This window comes from Syngnathus typhle, linkage group LG14 (assembly GCF_033458585.1).
Source record: "Syngnathus typhle isolate RoL2023-S1 ecotype Sweden linkage group LG14, RoL_Styp_1.0, whole genome shotgun sequence".
NCBI classification, from domain to species: domain Eukaryota; kingdom Metazoa; phylum Chordata; class Actinopteri; order Syngnathiformes; family Syngnathidae; genus Syngnathus; species Syngnathus typhle.
In genome coordinates this window covers 1,926,830-1,945,195 of record NC_083751.1, presented here as the reverse complement: position 1 = coordinate 1,945,195, position 18,366 = coordinate 1,926,830, and the positions used below count along the sequence as shown (strand labels likewise).

Below are 18,366 nucleotides of genomic sequence, written 5' to 3'. Positions count from 1 at the left end.
ACTGAAAAAAAAATACAATGTCATTTCTAATCTTTCTTTATTTTACAAAGAAGATAAAAAATTACAGTACAACACGTTTTTATGAGCTCGGTAGATAGCATTAGCTTCACCCATGCTAACATTGGGAAATGCGTACACCGAAAATGCTGAATTAAGTGATAACTGGGAAAAAAAATAAACTTGTCCAGTATGAATTGGGCAAATATGTAGATATGCTAGGTATTGTTATAATAAGGAAATACCCATTTCAAAGCAAATTTAAAGCTGAAAGAAAATGTGTACCGTTTTTTCGCCATGTATAATGCGCCCCCATGTATAATGCGCACCCCAGATTTTAGGACAATAAATTAGTTAAATTTTGCGCATTATACATGGAAAAAAACGGTACTTGTTTACGTCCCACCACAGTCATCAAGGGCCTCATAAAGAACGAGTGCAAAAGTCCATTGGGTTAAAGAGCCTGGCTTTCATAAAGTAGACCGCTTCACAAGGTTAAGGCAGCGTACGAACCAAGGCCTCTCATTTGCGTGTATTGAAACATCAATTTGTGAGTAGCGGCGCGCTAAAAATAGCACGGCGGCAGCCCGAGAGCTTTTGTTGCGAGTGTGGGATAATGCTAGGCTGCGTGAATCGGCGAGGCGGGCCGCTCTAATTCGGGTTATGCGCGGGGAGGAGCAACAGGCTGGCTATTACTAAAACAGAAGAAGTCTCAAATCTCAAGTTACTGTTAGCTTAGCATTGCGCTTTTGCTCGGCGTACTCAACTTGTCACGACAATAATCGCGGGCCATTAGGAAAAACCACATTTGAGAAACGCACCTTGAACCCTTTGCACTTTTGCCAATTCACACACACGCTGCTCCGACATGATCCCATGAAACCCGACTCCAGATGTTCTCTATAATCTCGGAAGCCTTACTCATTAGTCATGATGTCATCAGGCAGGTTGCCGGACCGGGAGCTATGGAGCTGGCTTTCGAACGACAACAAAAACACACCCTGGGAGAAAAAGTCATTCTGACAACGGCGCAGCCCTCCGGCTTGCCCCTCTCCTGGTCCTGCCTACGTGGACTTTGGGTGGTGACCTGGAGTGGCTGGTGTGAACAGGCCTCGTTTGTTTAAGGAGGAACGAGTGAGCGAGAGAGAGAGAGAGGAGAGGGCGAGACGAGTTGCATAAGGAGGTGTAGAGGAGCAACGAGCGAGCCGTAAGGTTCCGCAGACGCCCGAGGCACCGAGCCTGAAAAACGGGCTGGGCCCAAGCGAACAAGAAGAGGAAGACGAGCAGGAAGCGTGAGCGGCGGGGGGGACGGGGGGGGTAAGGCCCCCTTTTTCAAAAGTGTCTCACGCCTGCACCTTTCTCGCTTCAACAATCCATGGATGGAGAAGTGACGACTTTTCACACTTTCACATCGGCTTTTTTGGGGGGTAGGCGATATAAGTGCTTAATTACGGGAACGTTTTTTCTTTTTCTCACCATTAAACTATTTTTGTCCGGCACACGATCATTTTTGATTCTTCCAAAACGAAACTTTTTCATCAAATGACCACTTCCGTCATTTAATTTGATTCTCCACGCGAGCACCATGTGAGCTCTGAGGGCTTCGCAAAACACAACTGCTGACAGCAGACGACACCTTCCGAAAAGATCAACAAAGCATTCAATTCATGGCAAGGATGCCTCTGTCCCAACACTGACAAATCGTTTTCACGCCAGACATCGTGAGCTGGCCCGCTTTGAGGAGAACCAAAAATCCTGACAGCATATATCTTACAAACACTTGACATGAAACGCTAGCAGTCTGTCAAAACATACTACTAAAAGAAATGTAAACAAACCGAAATCACAGATGGATGGAGCACCCCAGGGAACGTATCTAAGGGCCCCTTACATTTGCTTTGGAAACAAACTTCCACATTTGTCTGGCTCGTGTATCACTGCAGTTCACAATCCATATTTAACAAGCGACAAAAAACAATTCAGCGACTCGCCTTGATGACGAACTACCGAGATCCACGCTATTTAAGTTCGACTGGTTTTTAGGGGCCTGTAGTGAAAAAGCGGGCGTGCCGCCAGAGTGCGCGTGTGTGCTCGTGTGTGTGTGTAACAACTTGACAATCTTCTGCAGCACATGCCACAGCTATGCAACAAGTCCCATGCTGTCAATCAGTGAGCACTTTTTCAGGCTGGAAAACAGAGCAGCTCCTGTCGGCCGGCCGGCCGGCACCCCCGCCCCTCCCCCACCCGTTCAAATCCTCCATCCCTTGTCGCGCTACTTACAACAACTGGACGATGACACAAGGAGATACGAGCGAGTGTTACGAAAGCTGCCAAAAGTACCGACTTAACTCTTTGACGCCAAAGAAAATGTCGGACAAAAACATCCGCAACCGAAGTACTACCTGAAAAATCCACTATAGTACAGAAAAGGGATTCGTTACTTCCCAGGGACTGTCAAGCGTGTGTGTGTGTGTGTGTGTGTGTGTGTGTTGGCGACCTCCCCCAGGCTTGTCAGGCTGATGGAGGTCTTAAAGTGGGACTAGAGAAGCGCTGCAGCATTCGCTGCCAGGCTTGAGTAAATATTATGGTGTGTGTCCACAATACGAGCAGTGAATCAGAAGCTTACACATATCTCGGCTTTTATACCGATATATATTTGATCATTTTTAATACCGTAATTTTCGGACTATAAGTCGCTCCTGAATATAAGTCGCCCCCCCACCCAAACTATGAAGTAGAAAAAAATGCGACTTATAGTCCGAAAATTACGGTAGTTAATTGATCGTTTTTTCACGATACTAAATGTTCAATTTATTACCTGGAATAGAATTTCAACTGGACGTTGCGTGTTTCCGCTTTGCAACGAACGCAGCTGCCGGCAAACGCCAAAGCAAAAGACAAATGGAGCAGCCAGCCATTAATATTCATTGAAAATGATCTCATTTGAAGGAAATGAATCAATCTGGGAGTTAATTGGCAAGCCCGCCGCTGCGGGGAAGCTTCCATCTCGCCCCAGCGCTCCGTTTCACGTCTCATCGCGGCGCTATTGTTTGATACAAATGAATAGTGAGTCATACTCGGCAGACGTTTCGAAAGAAAAGCCGCCAGGTTGCAAAGCGTTCTCATGGCGTGACGAATGCAGCAACCATGGCGGAGTGCAATGAAGACTATTTTGATTGACGTGTCAGTTTTACAGTCAACTAAGTTATTTGGAGAAAGCATTTGGACTTTCCAGGAATTTGGATCATTCCCAGGAGCACACCTCATGACCTGGGGAATCACGGTAGGGAAGACGCAAGATGGGGAAGGACATCACGAACCCAGTTGATGGACTCTGAACCCGCGGCATCCTCGTGAGCGCCGCAACAAGACGACTGAATGCAGCTTTTTTATTGTTCTGCGCTGCTGAGGCCAGCTGAAGGGCAGAGAAGACACCCAAGCCAAGAGATCACGTTACGCTGACTTCGGGGGGTTTGCCTTTAGACCACCTTGTCACACCTGAGCGCTCTGGTGGGCCCCCCGGGAACCACGCCAGACAGCTAAACTCTGCATTGTGACATCACTACGTAGTTACAATCCATTTAACAGAAAATAATACTTTGGAGGGACTGACAAAATTCGGATGGACAGCAAAGTTGGCCAGCAGTCTCAGGGAGAGCTTGCACAAGATTCTGCAGAGCCGCAAAACCTGGTCGCAGTTTTTGTTGCAGCTCGCATGGAGAGGGTCGCAATTTTTTTTTTCTCCGCACCATCATAAGCCGCGGAACTTGGTCCAAATAAAACTTTTTGGGTGACAGTTTTCTGATTTTCTAATGTAAAATACGACTAAACGCCTTGGCGGAGGTAGTGCAGCAATTGGTTTCCACTGAACGGCAGGCTGGCAGCACTGTGGCTTCCTTCCATCTGTTGAGTGCTGCTCCCCGGCTGAGGGGCCTCGCGAAGCGGGGAGGGAGTGGAGGGTGGAGGGGTGTCGACAACACACGAAGCCCGACCAAAGCGGTTTCAAGTGCTCCGCGGTTGGAACTCGACAAGCACACAACCCCGGCTGGCGTGCGGAAAGAAACAACAACCAGGAGGGAAGCGCTTGGAGGCAAACAAAAGTACTTACGAGGCAAGAGGCGCCGGTTCCGTTCAGTCCAGGCTTGGAGGGGAGGGGAGGTGAGGCCGCTCCGTCTTCTTCCGGGCTCGGCAGCGGCGGTGGGTCGGACGGGCGGGCGGGTATGTGACTGCGAGTCTCCGGAGGACTGAAGGCGAAGTGTGCGGCTTGCGTCATTCCAGCAGGATGCCGCTATTGAGTGAGGGCGCCAACGCAGCCATCTTGCCGCGGAGCAAAGCCACCAATCACAGCGCGAGACGAGACGGAGGCCAACCCACTTCCTGAGCAGTAAATACTTCGTTACTCTAACGAAGTAAAGTACGTTTGTAGCTGGACTCCAGCATATTCGCGAAAAGATTTTTGTCCCGTATTTATTTATATTTTTTTATTTATTTGTTTTGTATTGGGGCGCCCCCCCCCAATATGTAAATATTTGATTTCTGTAATTAAGCAGATTTTTTAAAATGTACATTAGCTATACTTGTTCTTTTTGAGTTGACTACAGGTACCAGTATCTGTACATCTAAAATACACGAGTGAGTACTTGTTCCTCTCTCCCAGCAGTGAAAGTAATCCAACAAGATGAGCTATTGCCCCCCTCCAACTCCTCACGCCTTTAAAGGTCGTGTATTTATAATGTATACAACATTAATCATTTAATAGGCAGCCGATTTCAATCAAGATGTGACAGTCACTTGCTTTGCACAACTTTTCCTGCACTTTTTCCCCCCACTGTAAACCCTTAGAATTGCCATTTCTCATGCATGTTCAAACAGAAACAAGATAATCCTCGAAAATCTCACGTTTTATTCAGTTCCTCATCAGTGTTGTTTCTCATTGTCTTTCTGCTCATCATCATTTTCATAGTTTCACACCGTAGGGTGGCTTGAACGGTTACGAGCAAACACCTTTTTACGTTAGTTCAGTCAATAAGCACAGAAAATGTCATCATGTTGACCTTGCACATTTTAGATTCATTTGGATACATTTTCATGCAGATTCCAAACTTTTTGTGAGTCGTGAATTGACGAGGTGAAATGATGTTTGGTTTCTCATTAAGCATCCATTCGGAGCAGCAGTTTTAGACCTTTCCCAAACACTTCGAACTGCGCAAGAAATTCAAATCAAATTATAATTAAATAAAGATCCACTGATGAATGAAAGATGCTCTTTTTCTTTTTTACAAAAAGTCTGCAATGCATAGGACACCAGCGCAAATAATGACCTCCACCACGGATCTGATGTGAGTTACATCAAACAAATACGAAAGAGAAAACTGTTGATTTCTATAGAACCTGCCCCTCCATTTTCCTTAATTCCTCAGAGAACAAAACAGCAGTGGCAAAACTCACTGATTGGTGGAGATGGAGATCAATGATTCCCAACCACGTTGAGGGAAATTAACCAATTCCAACCAGAGATTTGATAAGCAAATGAATTTACCTTCTCTATCTGCATCCGTCCACGCCAGCAACACATGGTGGCAGGCCTAACAATCAAATACTCTTCCACTAGATATTAGAATATACAATTAACTTGCTATTTGACCCAAAAGCTGGATATTCTGAACTTTTTGAGAGAAGTGCCTTAGTTGGGAAACACTGGTCTTGTACACAAATTACAAAATCTGTCCATTTGATAGTAATCATGGTCACGAAATGTCAGTGAGGTAAGAGTAGAATTGAAAAGATTTTCACGTAGCAGTCCATGGGAACTTTGGAAAGATTCCAAATTGGAAACTTGACGAGAATTACATTAAAATCTTGTTTGCGATTTAAAAAACCCAAACTCCTCCTTGAATGGAGAGTTTCCAACTTTCCAAATTCCCGCAATTTTGCAACCCTAGCTGTCATCGGTCATCAAGCAGGGTTAAGAGGTCTCCATCGTGGTCCACTCGGGGCGGGCCGGACTCGCTTTGGGACTGCGTGCGGTCCGCCGATGAGGCCGCGAGCGCGCCGACGGCGTCGGGTCACCGTTGGACGGGAGCGTCAAAGCTCATCTTTCTCCATTTGCCGCAAGGCCTCCAATTCGTCCCGCCAGTCAGCCAGTAGCTGGTCCACAGATTGCCCGGCGCCGTCCGCGTCATCCCTACGCTCCTCATCCTCCCCGGAGTCCGCTTTCGGCACGTCGTCCTCCGCCGACCCGACGTCCTCCGCCGACCCGACGTCCTCCGCCGACCCGACGTCCTCCGCCGACCCGACGTCCTCCGCCGACCCGACGTCCTCCGCCGACCCGACGTCCTCCGCCGACCCGACGTCCTCCGCCGACCCGACTTCCTCCGCCGACCCGACTTCCCCCGCCGACCTGACGTCCTCACCTTCCGCCGGAGCGGCGCCTTGATCTTCCGCAGTCACCTCCGACTCGGATCCCGTCGGCGCGGTGGCCTCGGTTTGGAAGTCCTCCTCCGCCTGTTGGACGTCGGCGCCTGAAAAGGAAGGCGAGCGGTGGGCGCAGACGCAAAAAAGGATGTGAGATGCGTAAAAATAGAGCGCTCTTCACAAAGACGCTGCCAGCTCGGAGCGGCGTGATGCCCGCCCGTGATGAGTCACAGGATGGAATTTTTCTCCCCCACTCAACCGAAAGGAAGCCGAAAAGTTGCGCCAGGATTCTGGCAGGGTTACTTACTATTCCTCCTGAAGTGTGCTTTCCATAAATACACACTGAACTAGAAACGGAAGGTCATGACGAACCTCCTTTTCTTTGTAAACAGGTTGTTCGAGTCAACAGAAAATTAAAAAAAAAAAGTCAATCCGATTCAGCTCCAATGAAAATCTCGACTTTTTGCTACTGTTGTAATGATGCCCAGTTTTGCCACTGTGTCCAGACTTGTAAACTAGTGTTTGGTGAGAAACAAACAAAAGGAGGCATAAGAAAAGAGGAGTGAAGCCAGGAGGGAAAATCACAGATAACACAAATGGAAATGCGTGGGAAGGCTGAGGAGAGAGAGGCTGGGGTGGCGCTGGTGCCGGTGGAGGAAATAACATTACGGCGAACCCCTGGAATATTCCGTTTCATTCGTTCGGCCTGCTGCTCTATTAACGATTTTCATCGGTAATAATTGAATAGAATACGACTCATTTCTTTTGCATCGGTGCAATGGACATTGTGCGGCTCCTTCTGACGGACCATGACACACCTTGGCCACCAGTGGGCAGTGAAAAGGACATTGGTACATACAGAGTCGGATCAGAGTTAGTGAATCCAAAGTAATATTAGTCCGATGCAGATGGTGTCAGTAACGTATCTCGGGGTTCACCGTACTGTAAAAACGTGAGCGGGGGAAGCAGATAGAAAAGCAGAAAGGATTACTTACTGCCCTCAAACACACTTCCGGGAAGAGGTTTACCTTTGAATATGGCAGCTGTTTGCCCACAAAATGAGAGGGGGAAGAGAGGAGAAGGCAAATGAGCGAGAAGAGGGGCGGAGGTACGTGTTGGCTCATATTGATAAACTGATGTGACCACAGCCAGTGGCTTGGGAGTGAGTCAAACGTGCCGGGAACGGCCGAGCCTCATCTTTAATTCACGAAGCAAATTGGTTAGACGTGATAAAGGGCAGCGACGGCGCACACACGCAAACAAACAAAAGGGCCGGGCTCACCTCTGTCTCGGGCTTTGTCGCTCAGCAGCACCTCCACCTCCCGGTATTCCTTCAGCGCCTCCAGCAGGATGTTGCCCTCCTTGTAGAAGACGAAGAGGAGGGGCAGAGTGATGTCGTCCGTGTTGCGGCCGTCACCGGCCATCTGGAAGAGCGGCGCCGTGTCGCTGCTGCTTCCCACGCTGTCGTCTGACAAAAGAATTGGACCTTTTGTTGCATTCCGAATATCTTCGCGTAAGATGTAAACGATCTACTCAATATAGTGGGTTCATGGTCGGTTCACATGTTTGATACATGGTGCTTTGCTAATTGCCTGTGTTGTCAACGGCAACCGGGAATCATTGAATCCAAAGTGGAATTGCGGTCTCTTTTGCACTGCTTTGCTGCCACCGTGTGGCATCTTTAGGCAATTACAATTTTCAAATTCTTCCACCGATTATTTTATCAAATATATTTTCTCTTTATTTTACGGCTCAGAAAAACAATGAGAATTCAGAATAAAGTGTGGTGCTGTTGCTGCGGAAAATAATCGTGGCCAAGCCCAGCACAGGAGAAACCCAATTAACGGGTCATCACACGCCACTTATCTGACCGTCTCTCTTGCAGGTAATCCGTTTAAATCGGCGGCTAATCACATCAGCGGGTTCATTTATCTCAGCGCGCTCACCGACGACGATGCCGCCGACGGCGCCGGCCTTCTGGATGTGCCGCGCCTTCTCGGCAAACATGCACTGGCCCCTCTGCAGCAGAGCGATGTGGCCCCGCACAATCTCGCTGTTGGTGATCTCGTCGCAGCCGCTGTACGGCTGGGCAACGGTGACAAAGCCTCGGACCTGCGCACAAGAGTTTAGAGATCTTAACATGTGCGCTTTAGTTGGACCCATATTTGATGTCTGCGCTTCAGCTCACCCCGGCGGAGCTTTTGGACAAGTCGGTGCCGAACTGCGCCGGGCCGGCGGTCAGCACCACGCGGCCGAAGAAGGGATGCGAGATGATCTGTATGGCTCGGGGAGGCAGCTGCTCCTTCTGCTGCTGGCTGGAGAGCTCCATCATCTCCTGCATGAAGCGGACGCCGTCCTCCGCTGCGATGGGACTCACCGCCTACGTGGGAAGAGGCGACATCAGCACGAGTGAGTCAACAAGCCGGACGGTGGTACCTTGACGTCCAATTTTATTATTAACTGTTCTTTGTTGTTGGATGAATTACGAATGTGAAAATGTCACCATGCCAGTTCATGAAGGAATTCGAATGACGTCACCATGAGCCTCATTTTGACTCATCCTGAGTCACGGCTACCGGAACACGATTGGAAGGTTCACGTGAGAGCATTTCTTTTGCGTACCTGCGCGGCATGCTGCACCAGCTGCACCCTGCCGTCCTTCAAGTGGATGAGGCTGACGCCCATCCGCCTCAGCAGCTCCAGATGTTCCGGGTTGTTGGCCATGAAGTCCTGAGCTCTCAGAGGAGGGGCTCCCATGCCGGGCTGCCTGGATGGAGGAACGAACAAGCGAGGTTCTATCGGGACGACCCACTCAACTGCAGCCACGGTCCCCACCGAATGAGCAGATAATGACCTGTAAGCGGCGGGCCGCGGGCAGCCCTTGTCCACGGCGCTCCGGATGGGTTCCCTCAGGTTACGTGGGAAGGCCGGGTCGGGGAACATGAGACGCGTGTTGGGGCAGGTCCAGTCGAAGTTGGAGTCGTCCAGTTCCTGCTTCGACTGAGGTATCTGGACCACATGGGTTACAAAGCGATGCGTTTAAATGTGTCTCGCTGAGACCGACGCGAGTGATTACCGTTCCGTTTGGGGGGACGGATGAAAGGTGAGGCGTTGTGGAGAGCGACAGAGGCAGCAGATGTGCTTCGGTGGTGAAGATGTAGTCCTCCACGTCGAAGCGGAGGTCCTCCGGGTTAGCGAAAAGTAGGAAAAGGTACTTGAACATCTCGGCCAGGAAGAAAGAGTCCATTCTGAGGAGATATAACATTTGCATGTTTACGACAGAATCGCGAGGATAGTGACCCAATTTGTCCTAAATCCAGCATCCGTTTGGTCTTCTGTTTAAAACGCCCTACAAATCCAATTCTCACCGGTCCTCGTGGCTGCCGGTCCGCACGTCCTTCATGGCAGCGAAACCGCACGGGACCCGAGCAAAGCGGTTGAGGTTGTCCATGATGGTGCGACCCGCTTCGAGATAGTACGGGTCTCCTGTGGCCTGGAGTGAGAGAATTTTAGCCTCAATTTTGTTTGTCCTTATTCCATACAAGTTCCATGATAACCCTCACGTATAAGTTTTACTTTTGCGTAGCATTTTAGTCAGATGTCACAAATTACAAAAATTCAAAATAGTAATTACTTGTTAATGAGACATCTGCTTTGACTTTTATTTTTTTTACCTTGTAAAGGAAATAGGTGCTCTCGGCAAACTCTGGCCTCAGAGGATGCTGGGCCCAGTGGACCCTGAAATCTGTCGTGAAGGCCTGGGGGGGGGGCACATACAGGAAAACAAAACACTTGATTTAAACAGAGTTATATTTTTGGACCCGGTCATGGCAGAGATGAGCAAACCTTTGTTTAGAATAATTGGTGGAGATTGTATTTGAGGGAACTTTGCAATAAAGACCAGTTTGTCTTGTTTGCGTTCATGTGGATCAAGTTTTGGGAAAACCCCAGCTTGTACGTAAGCCGACGTTGAAGTCGGTGGGACGGGTTACCTCGGGGAGGAAGTTGTGTTTCTTGGTGACTTGATACAACATTTCATGAGTCTCAATGGCAGGACGGATGTCTCCCTTCAACACCTGGAAAGTCAACAGAGGGAACAATCATGTCATGAGAAATTAAAAAAATAAATAAAAATCAATTCCACATGATCAAATCTGACCTGCAGACCAGGGAAGAACGCTAGCAGAGAGTCCATCCAGGTGCGAGTGGGAAGCAGCGGCTTGTGGATGAGCACGTCCAACAGCAAGGGGGGCTGGCTTATGTACTTCATTATGGATGCATAGTGCTGAGTGGAACCACAATGCAAACCCCAAAAGAAGGAACAAATCACACAAACCGTGAAGGAAATGGCTTCAGGAAAAATAACTACCCCGAGGTGCAACAAATCGAAAACATCACATATTGATTGATCTCGTTTGCTATCTGGTTGCTCGGCAACAGAATAAATGAGCAGTTTGCGTGTGCCGTGCGTGCGTACTCACAATATTGAAGCGCTGAAGAAACTGGTCATCTCCCAGAAGAACGTAGGCCTTGAGGAGGTATTCATAGTACGAGTCAATTCCTGCTCCAACTCCGCTGTCTAGAAACAAAGCGTGCGTCCATCTTCAGGTGAGTCATCACACAAACAAACACTCCCAACTCCTGCGCCCTTGGCGCAATCTAATCTTCCCCATCTGCTCCTCTCACCCCGGCGGACCCACTCTCCCGAGTGGATGTTGATGGTGGTTCCCACCAGATTGCTGTTCCTCTGCCTCTTCTCCCAAAGAAAGTCCAGGGCTCTCCGGGCATGAGCCTGCAAACGTGAGGATAAAGAATATGTTCCCGGGAGTGAATATGTTTTATGTGTTGCTCAACCATTTGTAGTCATTGCTTGAAGGTAATGGCCTGGATTTGCTAATATGGGTCGAACCTCAAAAACTGGATCCCCAGTGAAGCGACTTAAGGCAGCAAATTCCAGGATGATGGTTCCCGCGCATGCCGTACAGGTGTCGGTTTCTGTGCCCGTCCGTGTCTCGGGCCCCCTGACGCCGTACTTCAAGTTCACCTGTGAAAACACAATTTAAATATCTGGGGCACCTCCAAGTCTGGCCTCTTCTCATATGGACGCAGTGGCCCAGCTTTAGATCCCACCCTGGGGTAAGGAAGGCCACTGCTGGTGTTGAATGCCGGCAGCAGTCGGAGGCCCAGGTCTTTGGCCATGTGCAGCAGCTCGTCTTGGTACCAACGCATGTGCTGTCCTTCTTCCTTCAGCATCACAGCCATGGAGTGAGCGCCCAAGAGACCCCTGAACAGCATAAATATAGAACAATAATACTATTAATTGGTCAAATTAATTAATTTATTTATTAAAATTGGCAAGGTAAAATTGACAGCAGTACCATGACTTCTTAATTTTCACATTGAACTGGTTTTCTTTTTCTTTAGAATGAGTGCGTGAGCAGTTTGATCATTTATTTAGCTGTGAATGTAAAAACATTAACTATGGCCAGCAGATGGCAGCATTCGATCTCTTCTGGATGAAATCAGCAAGTGTCAGAAATGCACAATTAAAATATTTTTTTTTCTTAAAAATCTCATTTTCTGCTTTTTGGGGGTCCAAAAGGGTGATTTGGGTAGTTTATGTATTTACTTAAAACACAAGCCTTAAAAGATCAGTTAGAATGCTCTCAATAAATTCTGTTAAGGGATGATTTTCCTTACCCCAGAACTCGAATGTTGGTTTCGAACACCGACACCACAATGTCGTTATCCAACCTGACGTCTGACAGGACTCTCCTGACCGCAGCCTCAAACTCCACCGTCTTGTTCAAAACCTGGTGAGGAGATGATCGTTTCGGAAGTGTGAATTAATTTTTGCGCAATATGATCCCACAGAAACAAAAACTGGTTCTCACCACAAGAGTATCCAGAGTGTCGATGAGGGTCAACGAGAACCTACAAGACATGCATTACCTCATGAGAAGACGTGCCGTAAAATACTGAGGTAGCAAAAAACGAAACATTTTTAAAAAACTGCAGCCCAAACAGTTCTTACTTTCCGAGCGCATCGTCCACATCACCCCGACTGGGTTCCAGTCCACGCACTCTTCCTCTGCATGTTAGCGGCATCAGCTCGTCGGCTGGGTAAGCATGGTCCTTGGGAAAATGGTCAATAACACGTTAAGTGTGCACTCATCTGACATCTTTTTTTTTTTTTTTTTTGGAGCAGGCGGGCATTTCACACTCAATTGAGTCCATTGAAGAAATTAAAAGCGATGACTTACCATGTAATTCTGGTACGCGTGGTCAAACATCTCGACCACTTGATCCCTTTTAGGAGAAGAGATGAGCAACTTTAAGGACCATTTTAGTCATGATTAAATGCAACTTTTTCCTTACACTCACCTCAACTTGAGCTTCTCATCCCGCGACATGGAAAGTCCCAGGCTACATAACGCCGCCGGCAGCATCAAGACAAACAGTGCCGATGACATCGTGGCCAGATGTGCAGCGACGGATCCAATTTCACTTGACTCTCGATTAGTCTCTTGGCATTTTGTTACAATAGCAGCTAGAAACTGTAACTACCACACAGCGAGCCTTAGCCACTCGCACGCCATCTCCTTTATCAGTAAATAACTGAGAATGTTGTATAAGTGCCATATCAATGGTTACACGTAACAGTTGTTGACTTTTCCATGCTGTCAACCGGATCTACTGGAAGCAGGATATGTGACACGAAACCCAAATACATGGCCTTCTGTTTTATATTTTGCAATTGAATAAATTATCAATTTAATTAATTATTAAAATCCAGTGTCACCACTTGCTGTGCACGCGTACACACACACACACACACGAAAGCAAATGTTGACTTTCTGAATAGTAACGTTCAAAAGGCCCACTCCCCATTTATTAGATGAGGGCAAATAATTGTAGTCCTTGCCAAGGAGTTCTCCATAACGCTTACAACCGTCAGAAACCTACCAGTAGACCGTAAATGTTAATAATTGCCAGACGTTGACGAACTGGTTTCGTCATCCCAGTCCAAAGAGTCCCGCACTTGCCATAGTTGAATTAGCCCAGTTAGCTTGTCGCTAGCCGGTATGCTAACGCGCCGCGGACACGGCAAACAAAAATGTCACGGGGATGTCATTAAAAAATATTCCATGCGGTGAAATGACGACATTGGTGGCGTTATGGTTAAAGTCAGTTGAGGTAGGGTAAAAACACTGGAGGTCAAATTAGCCGTCTTCTGTTGCTACTTTCCCCTGTGGGTGAGCCTGCTGCTGCCTGCTAAAAAGGTTCGACAACATCCGCTTGCCGGAGAGGCGTGTTTTGCCCGATTTACGACCCTCACTTTGGAAGCGAGAAAAACATTTATGCCCAATTTTTAATGAAGCACACGTCATTTTATTTTTGTTTACTCTTATTAACGTATTCAATCAAAATTGGATCACCCTTCTCCAATTTACATTACTTAAGCGATGCCTGTCAAACCGGATTTGAATAGAATTTATCCCCCGAACAATTGGTAAAAAAGAATACGAGCTTAATTTTGGATGATTACGTCACAAAGCAAGGCATTTTTCGAAACATAATGCAAACACAGTGGGCATAAAGCCATATGGGAGATCAAACTACATTTCCCACAAGGCTTTGCGCCCACTTGACGCGTTCACGTGAGAGGGAAACCGACTCCCGAGCAAAACATTCAACATGTTTATAATTCGCACCCGGCTTCCCCTGGAGGTGCAGATCTTCACTCACACTCGCAGGGGAACGGACGAGTTATAACAGGTAGGCAGCATCTGACGATTGGGAAAAACAGATTTGCACTTTTCAACACATTTGCAAAGTGGACACACAGCTAAAGCTAACGTACACGATCGTTACCTTACTATTGATTTATTGAACAGAAAGACAACTATTTTTAAAACAACACGAAAGAGGACAGGAAAATATCGTTTTGATCGCTGCAGGTTTTTTTAGGTTTAAGTAGGAAGTACAAAAACTTTTCACTTGCTCTCATGGAATAAACTAATATTCCCTAGTAGTAGGTTAATCATAAACGGGACTGCATTCCAAAATGTCACCCATTATCCCAAGTGCCTATCATGGCAATGTAGATTTTTAACATTACATTTTATTTTTGCCTGTCAACATAGAGGGATCAACTATGGCTCAATCTGCTGGGAAGAAATGGACTGGCCTGGTTGCAGCCACATTCACTCCATTCACTTCTCAAGGGTATGCATTCAAAATATTGATCTATTTGGAATGTAGAGGGTGCCCCTAAAGTCACCATGCACTCCATAATGCAAAAATATGAGGCCATCATAATTTGTCATTCAAATTTTCTTTTCGACATCGCCTGTTCCGAGAGTTCAGTCTCTTCATCAGTGGTTGAAGAAAAACTTCTGCTACGTTGTTTTTCAAGAGCAGCTCGTATTTAGATTAACTTGCCTACGGTAAATACTTTTTACTATTCTACCGTCTGGAGCGGCAGAATTGCCGTTGCTCAAAGTGCAGCTAACAGGAAAAACTTCTTCCCAGGTGTGCAATGCCGCAGAAATGCTAATCGGCAAGGTAATGACATGCTGACTGCAAAGATAAGGATTTCAAATCCTCACGGTCTCGCGTCTACCCGAATGATACCTGAAAGCAAAAAAAGGAAGCGAGTGCATCGTGACTTTTGGGACACTTTGAACGTATCGCGGCAAGATACAGTCGGATGACAAAAAAACAGGGTGATTAAAAAAAAAAAAAAAAAAAAGAGATGAATAAGCAATTTCAGAAAGAGGATGTCAGCACTCACATTTGCAAGCTAAGAGGGAAGTGAGTCTTGTGAGGATGGGATTTTTGTTTGTTTGGTAAAAGTCAGATAAGGTGACCCTGTTCTCTTGCCACTCCTTTGTATCGCCATCTTGTCAATGCGTAGATCTAGTTTTGCCAAATGTCAGGGGGGGGGGGGGGACTGCATGTGTTTTCCCATAACAGTGAAATCAACCTATCCGAGATCGGACCTTATATTGACTACTTGACACAGAAGCAAGGTGTAAATAAAATTTTTGGTAAGTTGACGCATAAATTGCTCCTGTCTGCTACGTGTGCTTGTCCTCGATCGACCACGTTGTCAGACTTTGCATCATATTAGCATCATTTGTTTTCTTTCTTTCTCACATTTGTTTCTTAAACCGTCTTTGAAGCTCTCTAGTTTTGCAATAACGTTGATCATTTATACAAACATCTGGAGCCGGTCTGTAAGTGCGCTATAGATTTCTGCTCACACTTTGAGGCCGCAGTCATATGACATTTCCTTCTGGTGAACCAGAAGAGGTTGCGCAACCAAGAATAAATGGAGGTCGAGAGCAGAGCCGTAATTCTACTTTACAAAAATACTCAAGTAAAAACACAAACGATGTGCAATGGGAAGTAGTTCTTATCCCCTGAAAAATACTTCAATGATTATAATTAAGCAAACTACCGAACTCTGGTTGACTGTTAATAACTTGTAGGGCGCCCCCTTGTGGTTGAGCAGGTGGGTTAGCTCACCATGCAAATTTACTGTATTTTCACCATACAATATCCTTTCCTATGTTTGTTTACCTTTGTGTTTGGTTTTCTCTCTCTCTCTCTCTCTCTCTAGCTCAGTCACTTCTGTATTTGTTGAGATGCACTCTCTCAATCTCTCATTGACCTGAACAAAAATCTAACTTTTTCCGCATAGTGAATGGCACCACCGGAGAGGGCATGTCCCTCAGCGTCGCCGAGAGGAAGTTACTGGCTGAGGACTGGTGTCGGAAAGCCAAGGGAAAGTAAGTCTTTAGAATTACCCCAAATATTTCTTTTTTTAATCATTTTATGTCCTGTGTATTTTGTATTTTTTTTTAAAGAATGGAGCAGGTGATTTTGCACGTTGGCTGCACCAGTCTCAAAGATTCCCAAGAGTTGGTGAGTGGCTCTAACCAGAGTACCTGCGCAAACGTAGCCGTGTCTTCAATTCCCCGAATGCAATGCCTCCAAACGACTTCATTTGAGGCTCTGCCTTTCCGATCGTTCAGGCTCGCCATGCGAAGGAGCTGGAGGTTGACGCCATCGCCGTCATCTCTCCCTCCTTCTTCAAACCTCGCTCTGCAGGTGTGCGGAGAAGAGACATTCAAGTGCAAAGCAGAAGAGAATCAAGACGTGTGCACCTTTTCCCTTCTCAGAGACGTTGAGGGCTTACCTCCAGAAGGTCGCTGCCGAGGCCCCCGCTTTGCCATTCTTCTACTACCATATTCCAGCCCTGACTGGTGTTACTTGTGAGTATTTGCATCTGCCACAAGGGAAAAAAACAAAAAGGACATAGCTCGACCTTGGCAAAAAACGTTTACATGTTTTTGGACTTGAATCGTTTTTGCCCCTTGAACGCGTCTCGTCTTGAAGTGCCAGCAAGCGACTTGCTGGAAGGCATCGAGACGCTCATTCCCTCCTTCTGTGGAGTGAAATTCTCCGGGACTGATCTGCTGGACCTTGGCCAATGCATCAGCCATTCTCAGCCCGATTGGTCGATCCTGTACGGCGTTGACGAGGTGCGCTGCGCTCGCTCGCGCTGCGTGACCACACTTTGTGGCTAATTACCTTTTTGTCATGTCGCGCAGCAACTCCTGGCAGGTCTCGCCATGGGAGCCCACGGAGGAGTTGGAAGGTCAGCCATGATGATTCCAAATGATATTTGAACACAAATGGTGCAACAAAACATGTAGCAGACAAACTACTATACGTATGATGCAGACTTATTTTTTAAATTAAAGCTCTACTCATTTATTGCTCTACCCACAGCACGTACAATTACCTTGGAAGTCACATGAACAAGCTGTTGGTGGAGTTTGAGAGCGGCAACCTTGCGCAGGCCAGGAGCCTTCAGGTACAGTTTGTGCATTCTTTTTTTCCATCCACTTGAGGTTCTCAAACTGGCCGTCCATGTCGCCGCTTTTTCAACAGTCAACACACAAAAAATGCAACATGAGAACACTCACACGGAGCTGATCTAGGCCACTACTCACATTCACACACTCAAACAAATATGTTCAACCTGGTTCCAGCTCCTGACGTCATTCACTAGGCCACACCCCTTAATGGCACACATCTGTCACATGACTACTACAGTACGTCCATTTTATGAATTAACAGACTTTGTCTTTTCTCTCTCGAGCAGTTCAAGATGCAAGAACTCATCAGACACGCAATTAAAATTGGTGAGTGGGATTTGATGACTTTGGTTTTATTTATCGACAGATGTTTAAGTACGCCGAAAAGAGTAGCTGTCTGATACCTCAAAATCTCTTTTTTTCACGATTTTCAGGATTTGATTTGGGCGTGAACAAGCAGCTGATGAACGAGGTGTCGGGCTTGCAGTTGGGCCCTCCGCGTCTTCCTATCAGGCCGTGTCCTCAAGAGCACGCCGCGTCCCTCATGCAGAAATACAAGGACCTCTTCTCCGTAGATTGATGTCACCGCAACACTCCTGCCACTCATTTACTGTACCATTCTTTTATGATATTAATTGTAACTGAATATTCAACCTGCTGCCTGTGTAAATGTAGCAACGCTTCGCCCTGTCAACTATTTTGAAATCGCAGAAAGCAAGCAGCTATGGAAATCTGTTTGAGCGGTTATTTCGTTGTTGTTTTTAAAATATATTCAGGTACTGTGACGATACCTCGGAGCAGCTATAAAGGGTCTTCACAGCCCAGCGTTGTTTGCAATTGAAATTTTTATTAAATGCTAATAAATTGATTTGATTTTATTACCAGGCCATTATTTGAATTTTTCCTTTCGTGGTCGAAGAGACTTTTGTTAGGCTACACAAATAAAAAATAAAATGATCAATGTAAGTTTTAACTGCTAATTTAGCTTACAGCTTTTTTATTACATTTATAAATAAAATAAGCTTTGTCCATTTAAACATAGGGGGGAAATGGATGGAATCAT

General features: G+C 46.7%; 2 protein-coding genes across 2 annotated transcripts; one reads left to right on the top strand and one right to left on the bottom strand.

Annotated features, from left to right (window-relative positions):
* Positions 1-4,880: 4,880 nt before the first annotated feature.
* edem3 (ER degradation enhancer, mannosidase alpha-like 3) lies at positions 4,881-13,720 on the bottom strand. Its single transcript, XM_061298134.1, has 20 exons — positions 12,796-13,720; positions 12,675-12,720; positions 12,446-12,546; positions 12,306-12,345; positions 12,112-12,224; positions 11,542-11,695; positions 11,321-11,455; positions 11,098-11,203; positions 10,893-10,990; positions 10,571-10,696; positions 10,404-10,487; positions 10,086-10,169; positions 9,780-9,904; positions 9,488-9,659; positions 9,266-9,420; positions 9,034-9,178; positions 8,600-8,791; positions 8,358-8,523; positions 7,694-7,879; positions 4,881-6,518 (listed from the first exon to the last, which is right to left on the bottom strand). The coding sequence occupies exons 1-20, from the start codon at positions 12,882-12,884 to the stop codon at positions 6,082-6,084; spliced, it is 2,754 nt and encodes a 917-aa protein (XP_061154118.1). The 5' UTR covers positions 12,885-13,720; the 3' UTR covers positions 4,881-6,081.
* Positions 13,721-14,031: 311 nt separating this feature from the next.
* npl (N-acetylneuraminate pyruvate lyase (dihydrodipicolinate synthase)) lies at positions 14,032-18,181 on the top strand. Its single transcript, XM_061298139.1, has 12 exons — positions 14,032-14,190; positions 14,559-14,640; positions 15,391-15,464; positions 16,121-16,208; positions 16,287-16,344; positions 16,455-16,530; positions 16,602-16,694; positions 16,819-16,964; positions 17,034-17,080; positions 17,215-17,299; positions 17,591-17,630; positions 17,738-18,181. The coding sequence occupies exons 2-12, from the start codon at positions 14,570-14,572 to the stop codon at positions 17,881-17,883; spliced, it is 924 nt and encodes a 307-aa protein (XP_061154123.1). The 5' UTR covers positions 14,032-14,190; positions 14,559-14,569; the 3' UTR covers positions 17,884-18,181.
* The last annotated feature ends 185 nt before the right edge of the window (positions 18,182-18,366 follow it).